Source organism: Babylonia areolata, chromosome 12 (assembly GCF_041734735.1).
Source record: "Babylonia areolata isolate BAREFJ2019XMU chromosome 12, ASM4173473v1, whole genome shotgun sequence".
In the NCBI taxonomy this organism is placed as follows: Eukaryota; Metazoa; Mollusca; class Gastropoda; order Neogastropoda; family Buccinidae; genus Babylonia; species Babylonia areolata.
In genome coordinates this window covers 7,667,052-7,692,636 of record NC_134887.1, presented here as the reverse complement: position 1 = coordinate 7,692,636, position 25,585 = coordinate 7,667,052, and the positions used below count along the sequence as shown (strand labels likewise).

General features: G+C 44.7%; 2 protein-coding genes across 2 annotated transcripts in view; both read right to left on the bottom strand.

Annotated features, from left to right (window-relative positions):
* Window positions 1-25,585, bottom strand: part of LOC143288269 (uncharacterized) — a 97,910-nt gene that overhangs the window by 65,169 nt on the left and 7,156 nt on the right. The window contains exons 4-5 of the mRNA XM_076596617.1: window positions 25,440-25,585; window positions 23,732-23,897 (exon numbers count right to left, since the gene is read on the bottom strand). The exon at window positions 25,440-25,585 is cut by the window's right edge and continues 12 nt beyond it. Coding sequence (XP_076452732.1) covers window positions 23,732-23,897; window positions 25,440-25,585 — 312 coding nt within the window. The remainder of the gene's footprint in view (window positions 1-23,731; window positions 23,898-25,439) is intronic.
* Window positions 1,973-15,691, bottom strand: LOC143288225 (putative adhesion G protein-coupled receptor E4P). Its single transcript, XM_076596572.1, has 8 exons — window positions 15,352-15,691; window positions 14,842-15,092; window positions 14,301-14,477; window positions 12,865-12,986; window positions 12,003-12,268; window positions 11,608-11,677; window positions 6,219-6,406; window positions 1,973-3,027 (listed from the first exon to the last, which is right to left on the bottom strand). The coding sequence occupies exons 1-8, from the start codon at window positions 15,689-15,691 to the stop codon at window positions 2,630-2,632; spliced, it is 1,812 nt and encodes a 603-aa protein (XP_076452687.1). The 3' UTR covers window positions 1,973-2,629.

Genomic DNA, 25,585 nt, shown 5'->3' with positions numbered 1-25,585 from the left:
TGGCACACCCTGGATATGAGAAACACGTCTTACATCCCTGCTGTATTACTCTTGTCTTAAATGCAGTTCTTTAAACAACGGGAACTGGTTAACCAGTGTCACATCAGAAAGGAAATTGATTCCCTTGATTATATTGCTGAATATTTTACACTTTGTACACATACACATCGTATAATACGAAACAATGTACGAAAACAATAAAAGAAGGAATGTTCATCATACAATCTGTCCAAAACTATCTATTTACAGAATAACAGTACTAAAGCAAATAAACCCAATAATCACATGGTTAAACCAACATAAACATGATCAGGGAAAAAATGCAGATAAAAGTTTTCTTAAAAAACACAGTGTCAAAGCAATTGGTTCCATAGTGACATTATTTTTCATGAAATCTATCATGTCAACGAAAATGCAAAAACACTTAATTAAAAACATCAATATGAACAAAGCACCTGCAGACAAGACCTGCAAGACATTCATTTACGCATGGAAATAGCACACACCAGGGAGCGAGGTTCAAGAGCAGCAGTCACACGTGATACAGCGAAAACAATTTCCTTCAGCCTTAACTCAGTACGGCCAGTCCTCTCTTCTCCTCTACACAGACCCCTTGGATGTCCAGTGGGTGTCTGAATGACCCAACCTTTAGCTTCCGTCGTCAGAATTGTCGTATTCTTTGTCAACATTCACCTCTTCAGTATAAGAGCCTTCCGCTTGCAATATTTTGATGATGGTAATTGGGGTGAAACGCTGTTAACGTCGTCTCTTTCGCCGTTCGTATGGAGAGAGTTAAACTCACGTTCGCAAAAAAGGTAAAGCAATATATCTATTTATCAATTTATTATTTAGTCAACTATTTATTTCGCAATGTAACCGACACACAAGGAAATCTCGATTCGACGTAGAATTTCCTCCGTCACATTGCTGGGTATGTGACCGAAGACGGGAATTGTTGAAGTATACATGTCAATCAATCAATATGCAGAGAGAGAAAAATCATAAAGAAAGCAAATTGCAATACAAAGGAAATTGGACGTTTCAAATAAAACGTTTTACCAGAAGGATGTGACATTTAACATAGTGTTTCGTGAATTTTTGACAAAACAGTATTATAGTTGTTGGTATGAAGCTGTTAAAACACGCACACACAACAAAAACAAAGGTTTGAGTTCTGACATTGTACCAAAACTGAAGATGAATTACTGGATGAATGTATAAATCATTTCAAGATGATTTCAGAAAAAAAAATCTGATTGTGAAGGTTTTGAGAATAGTCAGAAGGCATCATTAAGCTGCTTTAATGAAGCATAAAAAAAAAAAAAAAGATTAAGTGATATGCATGTAAGAACAAGTTTTGTAGCATGCAATTTTCAGCACAAAATTGCTGGGTGCCTCAGTTGGTCGTGTCAGCTAACTTTGCGTGATCAATTTTGAAGTATCAAATGAATCTGCGTGATCAATTTTGAAGTATCAAATAAAAATCTGCATGATCAATTTTGAAGTATCAAATAAATCTATATGATCAATTTTGAAGTGTCAAATGAAACGGCGTGGTCGATTTTGTAGTGTCAAATAAATCTGCGTGGTCGATTTTGTAGTGTCAAATAAATCTGCGTGGTCGATTTTGTAGTGTCAAATAAATCTGCGTGGTCGATTTTGTAGTGTCAAATGAATCTGCGTGGTCGATTTTGTGATTTTGTAGTGTCAAATGAATCTGCGTGGTCGATTTTGTAGTGTCAAATAAATCTGCGTGGTCGATTTTGTAGTGTCAAATGAATCTGCGTGGTCGATTTTGTAGTGTCAAATGAATCTGCGTGGTCGATTTGTAGTGTCAAATGAATCTGCGTGGTCGATTTTGTAGTGTCAAATGAATCTGCGTGGTCGATTTTGTAGTGTCAAATGAATCTGCGTGGTTGATTTTGTAGTGTCAAATAAATCTGCGTGGTCGATTTTTTTAGTGTCAAATAAATCTGCGTGGTCGATTTTGTAGTGTCAAATAAATCTAAACAAATAATTCTGGCATACCAAAGAAGTCTGTGTGATTGATTCTGAAGTATTAAATAAGTCTCTGTATTTAGTTATAAAGTATCAAAATTAATAGTCTTACAACTTTCATGACGATGAAGTATTATGCGACTGATTCCGATGAAAGATTTTAGCCACAGCTAATTCGGCGCATCAGCTCAGTAAGCAATGGAAACATCTCATTCCAAACAACCAGCCAATATTTTCTCCTCCTCCACTAGACCTTGAGTGGTGGTCTGGACGCTAGTCATTCGGATGAGACGATAAACCGAGGTCCCGTGTGCAGCATGCACTTAGCGCACGTAAAAGAACCCACGGCAACAAAAGGGTTGTTCCTGGCAAAATTCTGTAGAAAAACCCACTTCGATAGGAAAAACAAATAAAACTGCACGCAGGAAAAAATACAAAAAAATGGGTGGCGCTGTAGTGTAGCGACGCGCTCTCCCTGGGGACAGCAGCCCGAATTTCACACAGAGAAATTTGTTGTGATAAAAAAAAAGAAATACAAATACAGTTTTAAAAAGGAAGGGCTGCCCCCTCTTTTCCTCCTGCCTGGACGTGGAACGAGTATCACTGGTGATCTCTGCGGCCAGTCCAGTTGTCACTGAAGCGCCTGTCCCTTGGAAGAGGCAAAGCTGGTCTCCTCAGTGGACGCTGTTTTCACCACACACTCAGAGCATGACGGCCTTTCTGGCTCAGAAGATGTGGACACCTGTGGCCGAGATGTGGACACCTGCGGCCGAGGTGTGGACATCTCTGGTTCAGAAATCGGGGACCTTTCTCGCCTATGAAGCGGAATGACCTGTTGCTGCTGTTGCTGTACAGAGTACCTGCCCCGTCTGCCGAAGGTTTGCAGGCAGAAGGCCCGCACGTCAGGATCCCGGGCCGGGTACATGATGAAGATGACTAAGCCCTGGAAGGCGGTGGTGCAGGTAAAGAGGTACTGGAAGACCAGGCGGGCGTCCTCCACGGCGAAGAAAGCGAAGACCCAGCTGAGACCTGGAACAGGGAGGTGGGGAACGTTCGGATGGTTCAGTGTGAATGTGGAGTCTGCTTCTTTGGTCTGAATGGAGAGACAGACAGACAGAGACAGAGAGAGAGAAACACACACACACACAAAGAGAAACACAGAGAGAGAGAGAGAGAGAGAGAGAGAAACAGAGAGAGAGACACAGAGAGAGAAACACACACACACAAAGAGAAACAGAGAGAGAGACAGAGAGAGAGAGAGAGACACAGAGAGGAAAACACACACACACAAAGAGAAACAGAGAGAGAGAGAGAAACAGAGAGAGAGACAGAGAGAGAAACACACACACTCAAAGAGAAACAGACAGAGAGAGAAACAGAGAGAGAGGGAGAGAGAGAGAAACAGAGAGAGAGAGAGAGAGGGTATCACACACAGAGACATATTTATAGTCCGCCGAGAGACATTGCAGGGATGCGGTACATGGCAAAGGAAGTGAGAGACGAGCTACGTCACGACTATCAGTGACAAGCACATGACATGATGCATGCAGAAAGACCAGCGTCAGACCAGTCAGTCTGAGCGGAAGGCGTGGTGCTCTGTGTATTCCGTCACAAACTATTGGAATGGCGGCAGCGACATAGCGACAGCGGCTGAAAGAGTTTGAAAACCGTCTCCATTATAAAACCACACTTCTCTGACAAACAAGTGGCAAAGCTACTTGAGGGGGGTTCCGTAGAGGAAACGAGGAAAGGATACTACCCAGTTCTTTTCAAAAAGCTGTGATGAACAGAACTGAAAAAGAAAAAGGAGAGGTGGGAGCAACTCACTGCTGGTAAATTAGGTGAGTGCCAATGGCCGTGAAGGCCAAGGAAGGTAGATCTGTTTTATATATATATATATATATATATATATATATATATATATATATATATATATATATATATTTACCACTGTCCAGTTTCATTGCAATGACAGTTAAATTTGCTGTTAGGTTTTCCATTGGGTCTCTTGAACTAAGCACTAGCTGTTACGTATTATTATCATGTGCCTTTGAAGGAATGAAAGCATTTTGATAGGAAAGGGAAACAATGCTGGTAGATTATTTTTCAAATTAGATAATGCCCCTGCCCCCCTACGCCCCCCCACCCCTCCCTCCTCCCTCTCTCAAATGTAAAAATAATGTTCTTTTGACTTCAATCCTTATTTCAATTTTTTGGTATTAATAGTATCGAAAAAAAATCTGGCTTTTCCACAAAGGGGTCACCCCATCATATCTTGTTCAGTGTACCTGGTATTTACACAAAGGTGTCACCCCATCATATCTTGTTCAGTGTACCTGATATTTCCACAAGAGGGGTCACCCCATCATATCTTGTTCAGTGTATCTGGTATTTCCACAAGAGGGGTCACCCCATCATATCTTGTTCAGTGTATCTGGTATTTCCACAAGAGGGGTGACCCAATCCAATCCTGTTCAGTGCCCGTCAGCTCATAATTCTCACAGGGAGCACTACCAAACTCCCTGTGCTCAACAGTATCTTCACAGATCTCAGTTGGGTGTTGACTATCTCTAAGCACATGATTCTGGCGCAATTTCTTCAGTAAAGGTGCATGAGGTAAACGGTTGCTGCCATTTCTATGTCTTTAGTCTAAGGCTATGCCCTTTACGCACAGGAAATTGCAGGTGTACCCTTTTGGCCGCTACATGTTTGACGTAGCCTCAGACTGGCCTTTATCACAGCTAATGCATTTCATACTGAGAACTTTAGCCTCGGACATAGGAAATAATCCTGCACTTAGGCTTTGTCTCTTTTCATGCATTGGACACCAGAGCAACCTGAATGTTAGAAAAAGGTTTAGTTTGTTTGATAATAGATTAATTATCGATTAATCAATATATCTGGCTGATTACACATTAGTATTATTGGTATTATTGATTTTTAAAAATCAGTAATTAGTTTTAAGGTATCATACAGTATTTCATACCCTCCCAGAGCTGCAGCCTTAGGGACTAGTTGGCCTTTGGGAACCATCGCATTGCCGACCGTCCCAAAACCCTCTTGGCCCAGAGAGTGGGGATGTAACTTGGACATGACATTCTCCACTATAATCATTCTAGCCCAAATATTTAGTTGGGACAGCAGTTGCCTCCTCTGCTGTTCTTATGGTCATAGTCGGACACAACTGACAATCTTATATATATATATATATATATGATTGTATATATGGTATACTAGTTGTACAATTTTACATATGTGATGGTGTATGTGAAAATCATGGATAATGGTCAAAATTCACAAAATGATATAATCTTTTATCTGAAAGTAGAGAGAATTCTGAATAACACGCAGAAAATAGAATTCAAGTATCTTTATTAGTTTCTGAGATACATGCATTTGAGTCTCGTGATGATCACAAACGTACTTCTGAGAAAACGAGTTCGCTGTTTCCCACTCTTGATCACCAATTCCCAATGGGAAAACATCAAAATAAAGCACTAATACTTTATATTTCTTTATAATACTTGGAAATTTAATATAAAAAGAATCATAGAATCTGAATAACCAAAATACTCAAATTTGATATTTTCACCCCTTGTCACTTTCACAGCGTGTTACGTGAAATTTACTCCAGCGACCTATCCATGATTTTCGCGTGCGGCGTCACATATTATTATATTATTGACATATTATTGAGCAGTTGGAAAGAGCATTTCAACCATCCACTGTTCCAGCATTCCCCTTCATGCCCTCCCCCCAGTGTGTCCTCCCATGCTGGTGACCAGGGTCAGAGAATAACAGCTGAAGAAAATGCTGTTCTGTGACTGAAATTAGAGCCCACGTTTCTCTTACTTTACAGCTTCCTGGTGAAGCCCAGGGGGTGTTACTTTGAAGAGCGAGTTTTAAGATAGATGCTATCAGTGGACAGCGGTTGGTGTGGAGTTTGTGTGTGTGTGTGTGTGTGTGTGTGTGTGTGTGTGTGTGTGTGTGTGTGTGTGTGTCTGTCTGTCTGTCTGTCTGTGTGCATGTGTGTCTATATCTGTATGTGTGTGTATGTGTGTGAGAGAGTGAGGTATGCACATACATGTATTTGTGTGCATATGTGAGAGAGAGAAAGTAAGAGAGGAATGTGTATTTGCATGAGAGAGAGAGAGAGAGAGAGAGAGAGAGAGAGACAGACAGACAGACAGACAGACAGACAGAGAGACAGGGTGACCTACCCAGCACCACAAAACAGCTGATGGAGGCACGGACACCTATGAGAGTGTAACTGGAGCCGCCACTGCTGATCTTGGGCCGACGACAGATGCTGATCACGACCAACACATAGATGACGATGTTGGTGGTGACGATGATGGCGACAGGCACCAGGAAGGCGTAGTAAAAAGGCGTCAGCGACATCCAGCAACTGAATGAAGCACAACACAAAAGAAGATGCTTTTCCCTTTGGTAATGTACTGATATACAGTTTACAGAATACTGGAGTGCACAAAGACCTGACCACACCTGAGAAAAACTTCGGATATTTTCCAACAGGACAAGCTCTGGGTGCCGAGAAAGACTCCATACCAGGCTGGAATTAGAGCTGCCCCTCTCCCCCTCCCCCAAGCGTGCGGGCAGGTTTATGCAGCAACTCCTGAGCCATCTCTAGGGCATTAGTTAGGGGGTCTAATGGTCCCAGCCTGAGTCTTGCTTCCTAAGGAAGGCCAGCAGAGATGGAGGAGCTGTCTCCGCCCAGTTTACTCAGTCAGGCAGGGTTCTGACTCAGCAAAATGAGAGTTGAGTTCCGCCTGGTCCCCTGACGAACAAGAGACCTGTCTCCTGGGAAGAGCGAGGAATGACATACTATGAACTTTCTTCAGTGTCTTAGTTGGTCTGGCCATCTTCTGTATCATCTGTGTTAGTCTGGCCATCTTCTGTGTCATCTGTGTTAGTCTGACCATCTTCTGTGTCATCTGTGTTAGTCTGACCATCTGTATCATCTGTGTTAGTCTGACCATCTTCTGTATTATCTGTGTTAGTCTGACCATCTTCTATGTTATCTGTGTTAGTCTGACCATTAGTCTGACCATCTTCTGTGTCATTGGTGTAAGTCTGACCATCTTCTGTGTCATCTGTGTTAGTCTGACCATCTTCTGTGTTATCTGTGTTAGTCTGACCATTAGTCTGAGCATCTTCTGTGTCATCTGAGTTAGTCTGACCATTAGTCTGACCATCTTCTGTGTCATCTGTGTTAGTCTGACCATCTTCTGTGTCATCTGTGTTAGTCTGACCATTAGTCTGACCATCTTCTGTGTCATCTGTGTTAGTCTGACCATCTTGTGTATCATCTGTGTTAGTCTGACCATCTTCTGTGTCATCTGTGTTAGTCTGACCATCTTGTGTATCATCTGTGTTAGTCTGACCATCTTCTGTGTCATCTGTGTTAGTCTGACCATTAGTCTGACCATCTTCTGTGCCATCTGTGTTAGTCTGACCATCTTGTGTATCATCTGTGTTAGTCTGACCATCTTCTGTGTCATCTGTGTTAGTCTGACCATCTTGTGTATCATCTGTGTTAGTCTGACCATCTTCTGTGTCATCTGTGTTAGTCTGACCATCGTCTGTATCATCTGTGTTAGTGTGACCATCTTCTGTGTCATCTGTGTTAGTCTGACCATCGTCTGTGTCATCTGTGTTAGTCTGACCATCTTCTGTGTCATCTGTGTTAGTCTGACCATCGTCTGTGTCATCTGTGTTAGTCTGACCATCTTCTGTGTCATCTGTGTTAGTCTGACCATCTTCTGTGTCATCTGTGTTAGTCTGACCATTAGTCTGACCATCTTCTGTGCCATCTGTGTTAGTCTGACCATCGTCTGTATCATCTGTGTTAGTGTGACCATCTTCTGTGTCATCTGTGTTAGTCTGACCATCGTCTGTGTCATCTGTGTTAGTCTGACCATCTTCTGTGTCATCTGTGTTAGTCTGACCATCTGTATCATCTGTGTTAGTCTGACCATCTTCTGTGTCATCTGTGTTAGTCTGACCACCATCTGTATCATCTGTGTTAGTCTGACCATCTTCTGTGTCATCTGTGTTAGTCTGACCATCTTCTGTGTCATCTGTGTTAGTCTGACCATCTTCTGTATCATCTGTGTTAGTCTGACCATCTTCTGTGTCATCTGTGTTAGTCTGACCATCTTCTGTGTCATCTGTGTTAGTCTGACCACCATCTGTATCATCCGTGTTAGTCTGACCATCTTCTGTGTCATCTGTGTTAGTCTGACCATCTTCTGTGTCATCTGTGTTAGTCTGACCACCATCTGTATCATCCGTGTTAGTCTGACCATCTTCTGTGTCATCTGTGTTAGTCTGACCATCTTCTGTGTCATCTGTGTTAGTCTGACCATCTTCTGTGTCATCTGTGTTAGTCTAACCATCTTCTGTGTTATCTGTGTTAGTCTGACCATTAGTCTGACCATCTTCTGTGTCATCTGAGTTAGTCTGACCATTAGTCTGACCATCTTCTGTGTCATCTGTGTTAGTCTGACCATCTTCTGTGTCATCTGTGTTAGTCTGACCATCTTCTGTGTCATCTGTGTTAGTCTGACCATCTTGTGTATCATCTGTGTTAGTCTGACCATCTTCTGTGTCATCTGTGTTAGTCTGACCATCTTCTGTGTCATCTGTGTTAGTCTAACCATCTTCTGTGTCATCTGTGTTAGTCTGACCATTAGTCTGACCATCTTCTGTGTCATCTGAGTTAGTCTGACCATTAGTCTGACCATCTTCTGTGTCATCTGTGTTAGTCTGACCATCTTCTGTGTCATCTGTGTTAGTCTGACCATTAGTCTGACCATCTTCTGTGTCATCTGTGTTAGTCTGACCATCTTGTGTATCATCTGTGTTAGTCTGACCATCTTCTGTGTCATCTGTGTTAGTCTGACCATCTTCTGTGTCATCTGTGTTAGTCTAACCATCTTCTGTGTCATCTGTGTTAGTCTGACCATCTTCTGTATCATCTGTGTTAGTGTGACAATCTTCTGTGTCATCTGTGTTAGTGTGACCATCTTCTGTGTCATCTGTGTTAGTCTGACCATCTTCTGTGTCATCTGTGTTAGTCTGACCATCTTCTGTGTCATCTGTGTTAGTCTGACCATCTGTATCATCTGTGTTAGTCTGACCATCTTCTGTGTCATCTGTGTTAGTCTGACCATCTTCTGTGTCATCTGTGTTAGTCTGACCATCTTCTGTGTCATCTGTGTTAGTCTGACCATCTTCTGTGTCATCTGTGTTAGTCTGACCACCATCTGTATCATCTGTGTTAGTCTGACCATCTTCTGTGTCATCTGTGTTAGTCTGACCATCTTCTGTGTCATCTGTGTTAGTCTGACCACCATCTGTATCATCTGTGTTAGTCTGACCATCTTCTGTGTCATCTGTGTTAGTCTGACCATCTTCTGTGTCATCTGTGTTAGTCTGACCATCTGTGTCATCTGTGTTAGTCTGACCATCTTCTGTGTCATCGGTGTAAGTCTGACCATCTTCTGTGTCATCGGTGGAAGTCTGACCATCTTCTGTGTCATCTGTGTTAGTCTGACCATTAGTCTGACCATCTTCTGTGTCATCTGAGTTAGTCTGACCATTAGTCTGACCATCTTCTGTGTCATCTGTGTTAGTCTGACCATCTTCTGTGTCATCTGAGTTAGTCTGACCATTAGTCTGACCATATTCTGTGTCATCTGTGCTAGTCTGACCATCTTCTGTGTTATCTGTGTTAGTCTGACCATCTTCTGTGTCATCTGTGTTAGTCTGACCATCTTCTGTGTCATCTGTGTTAGTCTGACCATCTTCTGTGTTATCTGTGTTAGTCTGACCATCTTCTGTGTCATCTGTGTTAGTCTGACCATCTTCTGTGTCATCTGTGTTAGTCTGACCATCTTCTGTATCATCTGTGTTAGTCTGACGATTAGTCTGACCATCTTCTGTGTCATCTGAGTTAGTCTGACCATTAGTCTGACCATCTTCTGTATCATCTGTGTTAGCCTGACCATCTTCTGTATCATCTGTGTTAGTGTGACCATCTTCTGTGTCATCTGTGTTAGCCTGACCATCTTCTGTGTCATCTGTGTTAGTCTGACCATCTTCTGTGTCATCTGTGTTAGTCTGACCATCTGTATCATCTGTGTTAGTCTGACCATCTTCTGTGTCATCTGTGTTAGCCTGACCATCTTCTGTGTCATCTGTGTTAGTCTGACCATCTTCTGTGTCATCTGTGTTAGTCTGACCATCTTCTGTGTCATCTGTGTTAGTCTGACCATCTTCAGAGGGCAAGCCATCCGTGAGTGCCTGGCACGCTGTGAAGCCAGGTCAGAAGGGCGTAAGGTACGACCTGTGTGTCCAACCCACCAGCAGACAGACGGGCTGACAGCCCGGAAATGCCTGCCACACACTGGTGTCCCTCTGCAGAGGAAACCCGCCGGACAGCAGGGTCGTTGCAACGAGCTGGTCTCCCCCCAGGGCGGAGGGGGTGGGACAGCGAAGGGGTCGCCTGCCACGTACCCCCTCCATCCGTAGACCCATGGTACTGGGGGGAGGGAGGTCAGATAGTGGCGTCATGCACCTCACCTCTCACTAGCTGTACCCTCCTGCAGGAACCAGAGGTCCCAGGGGAAGAGGGCCGGAACGCCAGGATCACACGACTAGTGTCCTCTCCCGTGAGGAACCTGTGGTGGGTTGACAGAGAGGTGTCTGCCTGAGGTCAGGGATTTCTCCACCACTGAGGGAAGCGAAGCAGGGGACTCAACACAGGAGAGGGGAAGGGACAGAGCCGTGCCACCACTGAGGGAAGCGAAGCAGGGGACTCAACACAGGAGAGGGGAAGGGACAGAGCCGTGCCACCACTGAGCCGTGCCACCACTGAGGGGAGCGAAGCAGGGGACTCAACACAGGACAGGGGAAGGGACAGAGCCGTGCCACCACTGAGAGCAGTCACAGTGCACTGCTGGCAGGGAAGGGAGGTCACCCAGTGCCTGAAAGGGTATGTCCCGCCCCACCCCACAAGCGGCAACACCAGGGGCACGACCCTTCCCTAAACCCTCCTCCAACTGGAATGACTTGGGGTGCGGGGTGGGGGGCAGGACCTTGCTTCCCCTCAGACCCCTTCCTGGCTGATTCTCTAGGTCGAGTCCTCTCTCCGCGATCTGTCCCAAGAGACAGGTCTTCCTGGTCACAAACAGGACCCAGACACTCCGGACCTGGGTCAGAAAAATGAAACAACCCAGTCTCTTGGGTTCGACCATCACAGGGTGGAGTGCGAGGTATAACAACTGGTACCCGGTTGGTCCTGATATTATGGTCCTGATATCAGGGCCTTTAGTTATCCCTTTACATCACTCTGAATGACCTTATGCAGGGTCAGAAACAGGCACAGTGGTTTTCTCCCCCTGAACCCTTTGTTTAGTTGTGAGTTTGATCCTCTGCTCTTTATTGCTACCAGACCAACACGACCAACAGTACCACACAGCTCCTTACACGGGTGCAGAAATACACTTTATCTCGTCAATAATGTTAGGAATCTATAAAAACTGAAAACCACCCCCAGGAAGTTGCAGGAGATAATGAACTTACTATCTGTCTCCTCCATGGTACAGCTCCACGTCGATTGCAGACACAATGATAACTGGCAGGGCTGGCAGACCTACACACACACACACACATACACACGCACACACACACACACACACACACACACACACACACACACACACACATCAGACTATTGTAAGGCAATATTATGTAATGACTTGAGCTTTGTCAGAATTAGACTGACTCATTGTATATGAACTCACTTGTGCCTTGTCAAATCATTATTTCAGAAGATGTTGATGTATATACATGTGCACTCACACCCACACGCCTGCTCAGATCTCTCTCTCTCTCTCTCTCTCTCTGTATATATAAGATATATAATATAAGATTAGAAAAATAATTGCAGTTCGGCAACTCGCTGTCCCTTGTCTCACCCCAAGCGACCAGTCCAGCCTTCAGCATGAAGCGTGGTGTGGAAGGTCGTCTCCTGCCCTTGAACAGCATGACGTAATGCAGCGCCCCCTGGACCAGCATCCAGAGGAAGGTGACCAGGATGAAGTAGTGCAGCAAGATGGCCACCAGCAGGCAGGTCACGTGACTCCCCACACGCTTCACCCCGGCCAGGAAGATGACCCAGGAGATCAGCATGGCCAGCGACAGGTTGAACAAAGCCTGCTGGGGGAGGCTTTTGTGCAGCTTCCTGTCGGCACGAGGAAACATGGGTTACACAGAGAAACAAAATGAACAGGTAATTTGCCACAACAGTACTTTCATGTAACATTCTTACCATGACCCACTGATGCAGTGTCTAGCATGGACTGACTTCCTTATCCTGTACAAAATAAGGTATGCGTGTGATAAAAGATCTAAATGTAGATTATAACCAACGGGAAAAAAAACAAAAAACCGAAACAAAATCGAAAGCAGATGCAAGTAAAGCAGCTCCCTCCATGCAGAGACGTCAGTTGCGTTAAATGACAATAATTTTCCCCGAATGTACAAGGACAGTTGTAGAGGAGGGAGGAGGGGAGGGGTTTTATGTGAGCAGGACATTATGTTGGACTGAACGTAACGAAACGAACATAGCGAAAACGATGCAGGTACGGTTGCTTCCCTTGTATGGTGACTCCACCTCCCCTTACCCCTCAAAGCCCACCCCATCCCATGGGCTGAGAGAGAAGACAGCTAGCTCCCTCAAGCCTTCTCACCCTCCCCGCACACATCCCATCCCAACACCCTCCTGATAAACCCCAGGAATTTCCAGAGGGAAAGGTGGGAGATGTCCCCCGGACTCACTTGACAAATATGAAGGCGAGGAGAGTGAGGAACAAGGCACCAATGGAGACTGTCAACCCCGCCATGGTGATGGAGCTGAGGATGCTCTCGTGACGTTTCTTCACACTTTGACCGTAGAAGTCCTGAAAATACAGTCAGACACTCTGTTCCAGTCTGCCTCTGTGTGTGTGTGTGTGTGTGTGTGTAGAGAGAGAGAGAGAGAGGTCTGGCTCCACGGATGACTGGACACCACCAAAGACTCAGCAGCGGTGCACGGTCTCCTGTGGTGTGTGGCCTTATGGTGACCTGCCATTGACAGCTACCTGGGTACTGCTGGCACAACCACAGCGGCAGACAGCTTCTGGGTGTTGGTGTGTGTGAAGGACTAGGAGTGAGCCTCATGGGGGAGGTAGGTTGTCACTGAAAACCGTGTCATGGGGGAGGTAGGCTGTCACTGAAAACTGGTGTCATGGGGAAAGGGGGTTTTTAAAACCAAAAAACTGAAAAAAACCGTGTCATGGGGAGGGGGTTGCCCACAAAAACCCCTTTTGGGGGGGGTTGTCATGGGGGAAAGGGGGTTGTTCCTTTTTAAAAAACGTGTCATGGGAAGGGGGTTTTGTCACTTTTAAAAAACCTGTGGGGGGTTTTCACGGGGGGGTAGGTTGTCACGAAAACGTGTCATGGGGGGGGAGGTTTGTCACTAAAAACCCGGGTCAGGGGGGAAGGGGTTGTCACTAAAAAACCCGTGTCATGGGGGGGGGGATAAAAATGCACCTGAAAACCGTGTCAGGGGGGGGGGTTTAAAAAAAATTCAAACCTGAAAACTTGTCAGGGGGGAGGGAGGTGTACTGAAAACCTTTCCCAGGGGGGGGGGAGAAAATGGGGGGGTTGCCCAAAAACTTTGGGGAAAAAACCGTGCATGGGGGGGGAGGGGGGGGGGGTTTGTCACTGAAAACCGTGTCATGATGGAGGGGGTTGTCACTGAAAACGTGTCATGGGGAGGGGGGTTGTCACTGAAAACCGTGGTCATGGGGTGGGGGTTGTCACTGAAAAATGTGTCATGGTCAGGGGTTTGTCACTGAAAACGTGTCATAGGGAGGGGGTTGTCACTGAAAATAGTGTCATAGGGAGGGGGGGGTTTGTCACTGAAAATAGTGTCATGGGGAGGGAGGTTGTCAGAGTAGTATAACACACAAAGGAAGAACTAAGGAAGGATGCTGACATCGTTCCTTGTCACTGATGACAACTGCAAAGGATATCTCTACCAAAAAAAACAAAAAACAAAAAAAAAAAAAAAAAAAAAAAAAATCTTAGCATTTGCTGTTCAGCTGTCCTTTAGTCTCTCTGTCTCTCTCAAACACCGTACACAGACAAACACACATACTAACACTCACACACACACACACACTCACACACCACACACACACACACACATCACACACCACACACACACTGACCATGAGTATCGCAAAGTTGGTAAGATGGTTGCAGAGACACACGGTTTTCTCAGCCACGAAGCGTTCCAAGTGGCATCCCTCCGTGGACCATGCTCCCCTGCCCTCCCTCTCTGCAAAGTCCCAGAACACACACTGCGTCCGCTCCCTCCGCTCTGCTTCCGACCTGGTGCTGATGGTCTGCAATGGAAACACAGAAAGCGACAGAGAACAGTCAGTATCCACAGCACAGTTTCCTGGCCATCTCTCTGTCTCTGTCTGTCTGTCTGTCTTTCTGTCGATTTGTCTGTCTGTATATCTATATATCTGTCGATTTGTCTGTCTGTATATCTATATATCTGTCGGTTTGTCTGTCTGTATATCTGTCCTGTAGCTCTCTCTCTCTCTCTCTCTCTCTCTCTCTCTCTCTCTCTCTCCTTTGTTTGTGTGTGCACGCGCCTCGGTCCTCGGTCGGCGAACCTGCACTCGCATTCACACACACACACACACACACACACACACACACACACACACACACACACACACACACACACACACACCATACCTGCAGTGGCTGAAAGACAGTGGTGACGTTATCCTGGCCAAACTGGGCCAGGTCCGTCACAGGTTGACCATCCACTGTGATCCTCAGAGAGATCACTTTGCTGTTGAGTCTGGCCCTGGCTGTCGGCCTGTCCTCTGTGGTCTGGACCTGGGACGTGTCTGTGTCTGCTGTGTCTGCTTGCTCGACCGTTCGGAACAGACTGGTCTGTGTGATCACGCTGGCTGACAGTCTGACGTCACGGCCAGGGTTGGCTGAAATGGTGAAGGACTTTAAAGATGGGACTCAGACGGCCATGTATGTGTGTGTGTGTTTGTTTGTGAGACAGTGAGAGAGAGAGACAGATAGACAGAGAAGGAGAGACAGAGAGACAGAGACAGACAGACAGAGAGAGAGACAGAGAGCGAGGCAGAGAGAGAGAGAGAGTGAGAGACACTTCTCCACATCTTAACAACCCTTTCTGTCCTTCTCAAAAGAACTGGGAGACATTATTTCCCTCTGCCATATGTTTACCTTCCACAATGTTGTGACCGATCTCCCCAGGCAGCGATACGGCCGTATCCACTTCGGCGTACGCACGGCGATCTGACTGGTTGCTGACGGAGGTGACGTTCACGAGTTCCCCGTCCGATTTCAGCAGAAGCCCCAAGAAAGAGGGCGGGGCGGCGGCGGTCAGGTTCCAGACTTGCAGCATGGTGCTGTTGGTCTGCAGGCGAACCGTTCCTTCCGGCAAGGCGACTCTGTCCGCCACTTGTTCCCCGGGCCCGTTCAGCCTGTTGGGGGGTTTTGGGCCCACAGTTGGACTCGGCACACGGACGGGTTCAGTTCCGCCACTATGCCACGTTTTCAGCATTTGGCCGCCTGAAGGGGGTTTTGCACGGATCAGTGTGGAGTAGAAAGAATAAAACACTCAGTGCATGAAATTTTTTTTCCCTGTCTTGCTGGCCTCTCTCCCCCCCTCTCTTTTCTCCTCTCCTCCCTCTTTTCTCTGTTTTCCCCTTTCTCTCTTTTCCCGTTTTTTGGTATGTGAGTGTATTTTTGTTGTTTTATTTTGTAGTCACATGCTAAAGTTGTGTGGTGTAAATGATAGGAATACATTTTCTTTATGGCCAGTGAACTGTGAACAACCTCATGTCAAATCCTGTTATTTCTGTTGAGGTAACTGTCATTATCGATTTTTGAAAATGATATAGATAGGAGCCCCAGCCTGAAGAATCTGAACTGCGGCGAAAAAAGTGCGCATAAAAACATGAAAGGACTACGTTTTTTTCTTGTTACTTTCCCCTTTAGTATTCGTTTTTTTAAAAGGAGGGGACCCAAAAGACCCCAAGACGTTATCGTTATATTATTATATTATTTATAACACAACACTAAAATTGTCTGCCTCACACCCCCCCTTCGCACTGATCAGGTCCGGGGGAAAAACCTCCACCCCCAAGTATCACGGACCGCTGAGAGCGCCTGAAGCGGGGATCACGATGAAGGAGTCGCCACCACCCACGTCTGCTCCCCTCGTCCCCCCCTGGCCAGCCCTCTCTGGTTTTATCAGGGGTCTTTTGGGTTCATTTATGGGGAACAATGAAGAAAGGCATCAACCACCCCCCCACCCCACCCCCCCCTCCTCCTCCCCACCCCCCCCCACCACCCCCCAAACCCCAAACCCCCCCAAACCACCAAACCAAACCCCCACCTCCCCCCCAAAAACCACCACCAACACAAAACAACACACAAACACACCACTCAAAAAAATTTACAAACCCAAAACACACACACGGGGCCGGCCCGAGTAAATCGTCAGTTCGTAAATTTTGGCAAGGATTGACCGTCTTCAGAAACGCTTTTACGTATTTTTTGGGACGGGTTGAAAACCAAACTCGAGGGTCAACAGTCAACTTTGGGAAAAGGGATTCCAAATAAATCATCAGAGTGAAAGATTCACTAAAACGGACAAATTCGGTCAACTTTGAGTATTTACTAACAACACATCTTTCGGGGATTGCCCGAACAACTCAAGGTAACATTCGTCCAGACGGGAAAGGGATTGGGGTTTCAATCTCTTTGATTAACTCTTCCCAATTTTGGGGTTTGAGAGTTGTGGGGGAGGGTTTGAAATTTGTGTGAAGGGCCATTGGCCCGCGCTTCAGAAAAACAAGCAAAACTTTGCAGGAGCGGTGGCCCACTCTGCGTCAAGGGGCACCCGGGCCAAAAGTAAAAGTATTTATCAAGGTGACACACTTCGTCCCACAACATTAAGGGGTTTCCTTGGGAAAAGAAAAACGGGGTCACCAGGGCAATGAAAAAGGGTGAGATTTCCCCAGACTCAGTCATTTTTTGGTAAAGCAACCACACAAAACAAGTTCAGCATCAAGGACTCAAGAAAACGACCCACTCAGCACTGAGACCCCACACTTTCACACCCCGCCCCATCACTTAAAAGGGCCCCGGGGGGCGGAAGTCAGGGGGGAGTCAGGAAGGGGGGTCAAAGTCAGGGAGTCAGAAGGGGGAAGGGGGGGAGAGGCCCCCGCACACTGTGCACATCCTTTACCCCACTTCCCAGTTTGTCCATCACCAACAAAGTCACCCCAACAGCCAAAAATTTGGGATCTACATTACATCATACTAAATTCAGTCTCAGGTACTGGCACAAATTTTCATCTGAATCCAGCTGTTTTAAAAAAAAGAAGTTTCTGGACGGGAACTTAAGAAACACGCAGTCTATTTTCCCACTACTTCGTGAAAAAGGGGGCTTGTGAAGAGTGAACAAAACAGATCTTTACTCATTTTAAAAGGATATCAATTTTTTTTCTACTGGTATCCCTCCACCACTACTCCTTTTTCCACACAACCCTCCCAAAAAACGGAATACATTCTACAATGTGACAACTTTTGCAAAATGGTTTTTCTTGCCAAAGAATATATTCATCACGTCATATTGCAACGGGTTTTTTTATGAGAAAAACCCTTTCAAGTTGATCGATAAATTAAAAGGGTTAAATTTGATTGTTGACGACTAAGATGGTTTTCATTGGCTAGGGGTTTTTTTTCCAGCTTCAATTTATGACAGTTACTTTTTAAAATAAAATTTTTGTAAACTAAGACATGCGGGAAGAAAAAAAAAAAAAAATCACCAAAATAAGGGGGGAAAAGGGGAAAAATAATAAGGGAAAAAAAGAAGAAAAAACAAGACAAACGACAAAAAGGGAAAAAGGAAAAAGAAAGGAAAGAAAAATAAGGGGAATTCTGGAAAAAAAAAAGAAAAAATTGAAAAGGAAGAGGAAATGGAAAAAAAAAGAAGAGAAAGATTCAATCACCTCTTTAGTTTTCTAAAGATCCGGGGTTTTTTTAAAAATTCACCCGGGTTAGGTGTTGTCTCCAAAAGCTGAAAAACAAAAAACCAGAGATATTATTTCATGAAAATTTTCACTCACTACCAATACAGACACATGATGCCCAACACTGTTGCACTGCACTGCCTTTTTCCCTCTGTCTGTCTGTCTTTTCTTCGTTGTGTCGTACTAACGTTTTTAAAAAGGATTTTCCAAAGACAACCCCAACATTTTTTTTTTTTTCCCCCCCCCCCCCCCCCCCCCCCCCCCCCCCCCCGCCCCCCCCCCCCCTTTTTTTTTTTTCCCCGTTTTCGTTTTTGTGCCTTGACTGTGTGTGTCTGTACTTTTGTGTGTGGGGGTGTGTGTTGGTGTGTTGTGTGGGGTGGGTTTTTGGGTGTTTGTGTGTGTGGGGGTTTTATTTTTGGTTTTTTTTTTTTTTTTGGGGCCCGGTGGGGCCCCTGTGTGTGTTTTTCCTGGGGTTGGGTGACGTTACTGTTGGGTAATAAAGACCTCTTTCGTAAATTTGGGCGTAAGGAGTTTCGGGGAATTTAAAAAATTTTTTTTCTACTATCATCTATTTATATATTATTTTATATAATATATTTTTATAATATTTTTTTTTTTTCCCCCGCATTTAAGCTTCAAAAATACCACACTACAAACACCATTGTTTTTTTGCTTTTCTGCTTGTTTCTTCTCTCTCTCCTTTTTCCTCCCCTCTCTCTCCTCCCCCTGTTTATTTGCCCCTTCCTGGGGACAAATTTTTTTGGGGAAACTGTTTTAAAAAAAGAGTTTCAACACTACAAAACCTACCAAAATAAAAAGGTACCCCCCCCCCTTTTTCACAAAAAATTTTTAAAACAATTAATTAAAAAAAGAAAAACCCCAAAAATGGTTTCCCCCCTCAAAACCCCCCCCCCCCCCCTCCCCACAACAGAAAAAACCCCAAAAAAAAACTTCGCATAAATTTATGCCTTTTTTTTAAAAAATGGTGTAAAAGGGAAAAGGGGAAATTTTGGAATGGTTTTTGTTTTTGGTTTTGTTTCCTCCTTTTGGAATTTATTACTTTTCATTTGATTTTGAAAGGAAAAGGAAAAATGTTTTTTTATTTTTAAATTTCCATTTTAAAGCAGAGTTTTAAAAAAAAGAAAAGGGGTTCTTTATAATATTTTCTTAAGCTTTATTTTCTCAGAAGTTCAACTTTTTCTGGGCATTTTTCAAAAATTTTTAAATTTTTTTTTTTTTGGAAAAAAAAAACACATAGAAATTTTTAAGTTCAAAGGATTATTTTATAAGTAGGGCCCCCAAACCGAACTTCCCCACCCAACAACAGCCCAAAAAAAAACCCCCTACCAACCTTAACCACTTTTTGGGAAACCCTTTAAAAAAAAACCGCCCTTTTGATTGATTAAAAACAAAAGAATTTTTTAAAAATTATTTGCAAATTAATCCCTCTTTCGAAATTTTCCTTTTACCCTTTACCAAAACGTTTTCAAAATAAAAAACCCATTTTCAAAAAAATTCCCCGTTTAAAAAAATGATAAAATTTTTCCCCAGCTTTGGGGAAAAAAAAGGGGGGGGGTTTGGATCAAAAATTAAAAAAAAACGAAGCTTTCTTTTAGGCCCCATTCCTTTTTTTTTTCCCCCGAGGGCCCAAATTTTTTTTTAAAAAAAACAAAAAAACTAATTTTCCCCATTTTAAGCCCCATTTTCAAATACAAAAATTTTTATAAAAACAAGAAAAACCCGGAAACCCTCCCCCCAAAAACGGCCCCGAACCCCCGAAAACAAACCACCACAAAAAAAAAAAAAAAAAAATAAAAAACCCCCTCTAACCATTTTTAAGGGGGAAGGGGGGGTTTGACTGCTGTCTGTCCTTGTTTTGTCCCCTTTGTTTTTTGTGTGTTTTGGGCGTGGTTCCCCGGGTTTTGGGTTTTGTCGCTCTCTCCCGGGGGGGGTTTTTGTTGGGTTTTTATATAAGGGGTTGATTAAAAAAGAGGGTTTTGGTTGTGGGTTTTGGGGGGGGGTTTGGGGAAAGGGGTTGTCTGGGTTTTTTTTGTTTTTGTTGGCCGAAACTGGTGAAATGGGTGAAAGTTTTACAAAATTTTAGGTGGCAATGCTTTAAAAATTTTTTCCCCCCCAAAAAAACCACAAAAAAAACCAAAAAAAACCCCAAAAAAAAAAAAACACGGGGGGGGGGGGAAAAGTTTAAACCCCGGGCAGCCTCAGGGCCACCCTGGGGGCACCTTTGGGGAAATACCCAATTAAAAACTTTAAAATTTATCCCAAAATTAAGGGAAACCAACACACCCCAACACAACAAACCCCCTCACTAGGATACGCCAAACCAAAACATCGTGGCCAAATCCCCCCGCTGGTTTTGGAAAAATGCTTTTGATAAGGAAAAAGCATAAACCCTTTAAAAAAAAAAAAAAAAAAAAAAATTTTTAAAAAAAATAAAATGGTTTAAGCATTTACTTTCGTGGCCCGGACAAAAGGGGAAAATGTTTTCCGTTTGGTGTTGTGGGTGGTGTTCCCACTCAGGTGTTGGATTCACACTCAGCAGTGGCCACACACTGGTTGCTGCCATCAAACAGTCCAGACACCACCACAGGGATAATCTGAAAAAGAGAGAACAGTCTACAGTAACTGGTGTCATAATTCATCACTTGATTCATTTGATATGGTAACCAAAGAAACTGGATGAAGTGGACCGCAAAGTAAACGTTGACAACTTACACTGGTAGGCAATGCCTTTTAAAAAGTAATCATTCACACACACACACACACACACACACACACACACGGAGAGGGGAGTGACGACCATATTGATGAGGAGATGAGGGAAAATGAGGGAGGAAGTGAGACACATGATGAGAGGAGGATGAGGGAGGGATGAGACCACATTGATGAGGAAGAGGATGAGGGAGAGTGAGGACACATTTAATGGGTCGGGCAGCCAAAACCTCGACGAATGATGAGCGCCCAGTGGCAGCCGTCAGTCGGCTCTACCCTGGTATGCAGCCGGTTGTGGAAATGAACCCGTATATGTAAAGCACTTAGAGCTTTGATCTCCGACCAAGTATAGGCGCTTTATAGGTATCCATGTCATCATCATCAACACTTAACGATACCGCTGTCATCACTAAGGATATCTGCCATTCATACACTCTGGAAAACATGCTGCCTGGTCGATAAATCCAGCACCTGCATGTCTTGTGCTCCGTGCAAAGTGCTTCAGATGGAGAGGAAAAGCGCATGACAGACTTTAAAAAAAAAAAAAAAAAAAAAAAAAAAAATATATATATATATATATATAAATATAATATGAATGAAGCATATACTATTCGTGTGTCTGTGACAAGACCGCGAGAAAATGAACATCCATGGAGCCACCCTCACCACCTTCCCTTCCCCGATCTCCCTTTCCTTTCCCTCCCAATCTCATCTGCACATGGAGGGGGGGGGGGGTGGGTGTGTGTGTGTGCGGGGGGGTGGGGTGGGGGGACGGGAGGGCTTGGGGGGGTTGTAGAGTGTGGTGTGGGGGCAGCACCAGTGCAAGGTACAACTGACGACGCGAAAATCAGTGTGTGGCGCGCGCGCATAAACACACACAGACACAAACACACACACACACACACACACACACACACACACCACACGCGCACCACACACACACACACATCATCATCGTCATCAGCAGCAGCAGCAGCAGTTGATGAAGTGTGTGTGTGTGTGTGTGTGTGTGTGTGTGCGCGCGCGCGCGCCCATATGTATGAGTCTGTACCTATATTGGTGTAGGTCGTGTGTGTGCGCGCTGGCCTCTACACATTCGACGAGATATTTGAACCACAGAGACAATTCATATTTTTTAGTTGTTGTATGATTTTTGTTGTTGGTTTTTTTGTTGTTTTTTCTTTTCTTTTTTTTTAAATTGTTATTGTTATTTTATTTTGTGGTCTGATATGCAAGCAATTCGATAATTTGGTTTTGATTGAGGAATGAAAATTTTGTGACACCACATGTTTGTTTCTTCCTTAAGTGTTTAGTCCGGGGTTGTCATAAAATTTTGTAGTTTTCAAACGGTTATTTCAATATTTTCCAAGTCACTACACATATACAACACATGTCCACTCTTTTTGTCTGTCCTCTGTTGTCTTGTTCTTTCTCTCTCCCATATATTCTCTTTCAAGTTTTGTCATTATCTGAGGCATGTTCAGAGTATTTTACCCATGCATTTATCACGCTGACAGAAAGACTGGGAATCACTTTTGGGAATTTACCAAGAGATTTTGCAGTGAAAAATGTTTTTTTTATCACTTAAATAACTTTCAAATATACGTACACGCACGTGCGTATACGGATACAGACACACATTCGCACGCTCCTCGGCCCCCCTCCCACACACACACACACACACACACACACACACACACACACACGCATGGATGCATCAAAGACAAAGACAATTACAGACACAATCACCCCCCCCGCCCCCCCCCCACACACACACACATGAGCGTGCGTGTAAAAATACTTGTTATATTCAAAAGCATGAACCCAACTTATATGCTGGCTTTAAACAAGAAAACAGACACAGACACAGAAATATAGGTCATTATAAACAGACTCACAGACATCCCCCCACCTCCTACACTTACAATTACGCACACAGACACACACACGCAGACACACACATACACAGAGACAAAAACGCAGACACACACACACACACACACACACACACACACAGAGAAAAACAGACACACACACACACACACACACACACACACACAAACACACACATACAAACACACACACACATACACACACTTCTCCACGCACTCCCCCACCCCTCACTGTCCCTCCTTCACCCCCACCCCCCTTCTTTAATGTTGTTGTTGTTGTTGTCTAATATCACTTAAAGTGGAAAGACGTTCAACTGGAAATTACTACTACTACAACACACACACACACACACACACACACACACACACACACACCACGTGCTGGCAGATATAGCAAATGTTTTGTTGGAGAAAAGCGGGGGAGGGGGAGGGGAGTGGGAGGGGAGGGGGAGAGGGAGCGGGGCATTTTTGGCAAAGGGGACGTTACGGGATACATGGGGGGTGGGGGTGGGGGACATTTTCAGGGTAAGGGGGGCATTTCAGAACGAGGCTAAAACCCAAGAGAGGGGACATTTTGGCGGCTAACAATGTCCGCAGGGGGCATTATGATCGGTGAGAAAGTCCCCGGGGGACATTTCCAGCGGTCAGTTTGTCCCCCGACGACGTTTCCAGGTGGGGGACAATCTGGGATGCTACACCGGTTCACCACATACTTCTACTGTGTTCGTGGCGTCATCTCCCTCTTCCTGCCGTACAGATCAACGAGTGGGATCTTCCGTGTACAGCCGTTCTTACCGCCGTCATTTAGGTAACCGTACTCCGCTTTCCGGAGTTAAGATCTGTCGTGTTTACAAAAAATCAATGAAAGATATTCTTTCCCATAAGACAAGGGGGTGGAAGTGCTGAAAGATAAAACTGGAAGCATGCTGGATGACTCACCACCGAAGCAGCGGACGCTGACAGCATCAGAAGGACGACAGCCACTGCTGACCTCCCCCCAGCCCTCATGATGGCAGTGTGCTATGCTCTGCTCTGTACCCCCACACCACACCCCGTCAAGAAACATGTGGTCTGGCGGAGACCCGTGCGGCGCGTTGTCTATCACCTGTGGATTGTTCACATCGACACACAGCACTTCCATGATTCAGAGAAAGATGAAGGAAGTGGAGCAAAAAGAAGAAAAGGAATGAAGAGAGGAAAACATGACAGAACAATGCAAGACAGAATCAAAGAAAGAATGAAAGAAAGAAACGTTTACAGGGAATTCAATTAGTCAGACCGAAAGCAAAAGATCAACCGACAGAGAGAAAGGTGGAGAGAAAATGAGAGAAAGTGAAACAGACAGACAGACATACATACATACAGACAGGTAGACAGACAGAGAGACAGACAGGCAAGCAGACAGACAAACAGAGAGACAGAGAGACAGACAGACAGGCAGGCAAAGAGACAGGCAGGCAGACAGGCAGAGAGACAGACAGGCAGGTAGACAGACAGACAGGCAGAGACACAGAGACAGACAGACAGAGAGACAGGCAGGCAGGCAGAGAGACAGGCAGGCAGACATGCAGAGACAGAGACGGAGACAGACAGACAGAGAGAAATAGAGACCGATACAGACTGACAGAGAGAGACAGACGTCCACACAGACAGACAGACGGACGGACGTACAGATAGAATGTTTTTCAAAATGGATCAGCAGCTGATACTGGCAACATATCTGTGTATGCCTGTGTATAAACATATGAAAATATGCCTCTTTAAAAAAATGTTTTATGTAACACACAAACGAAAGCGTATTTGATCAATTCTGATAATACATTGTATGTGTCTGTAGTACTTGGCGGAATATCTAACAACATAATTTGTCATAGTTTGTTCAAAAGAATTTCATACCTATTTGGAAAGTGTGTGTATTATGGTGGTATCACACTAATAAATTATGACACACGAAGAAACACTCACACAAGAAAAAATACTAATGATATATATAGTTGATATACCACTAATGCTACTAACAGAAACAATCGCACGATTCTATTGCACACTCGTATAATTCTAAACAATAAGTCTTTCACAAGAATATAGTTATAATTATACAAAAGAACATTGTATAGTTAATTCACATAACCACACTGGCACGCGCACGCGCGCACATACACCCACATGCATACACACACACATGCGCGAACGAGGCACAAATGCACGTATCCACATATGAATATACATACGCGCTCAGTCACATACATACACAGATACACACAGACAAGACACAGAGATACACAGAGATGCACACACAGACAGGGCTGTGTCAGAACGTGTGGCAGTGTCTGGGGGGACTGGGAATGAACAACTGGGTGTGGGGTGTAATGATGATAGAATCACGCAGAGATGGCGCAACGAAAGAAAAAAAAAAATCATCACAGACGTACTTTGTTTTGTATCATCGTTGTCATCGTCACTACCACCACCACTGCCGTCATCATCATTATGATTGTCACCATCACCATCGATATGCACATCAACGTCATCACCATCATTATCATCATCACCAACACAAACACCACTGTAGGCAGTAATGGTCATCACCGACATCAAGGCTACCATCATAATCAGATTCAACGTCCTGTCACTGTGACATCCTCACCTTTCCCACGTCGCCCAGCCTCAGCTGCCGACACACGACTCTGGCAGCATCGTTGTCAAACAACGTGGGGCAAATGCCGCCCCAGTCTCCGTCAGGCAGTCGCACTTCCACGCGTCCCTCTTTCTTATGTGTTCCTCCCATCAAAC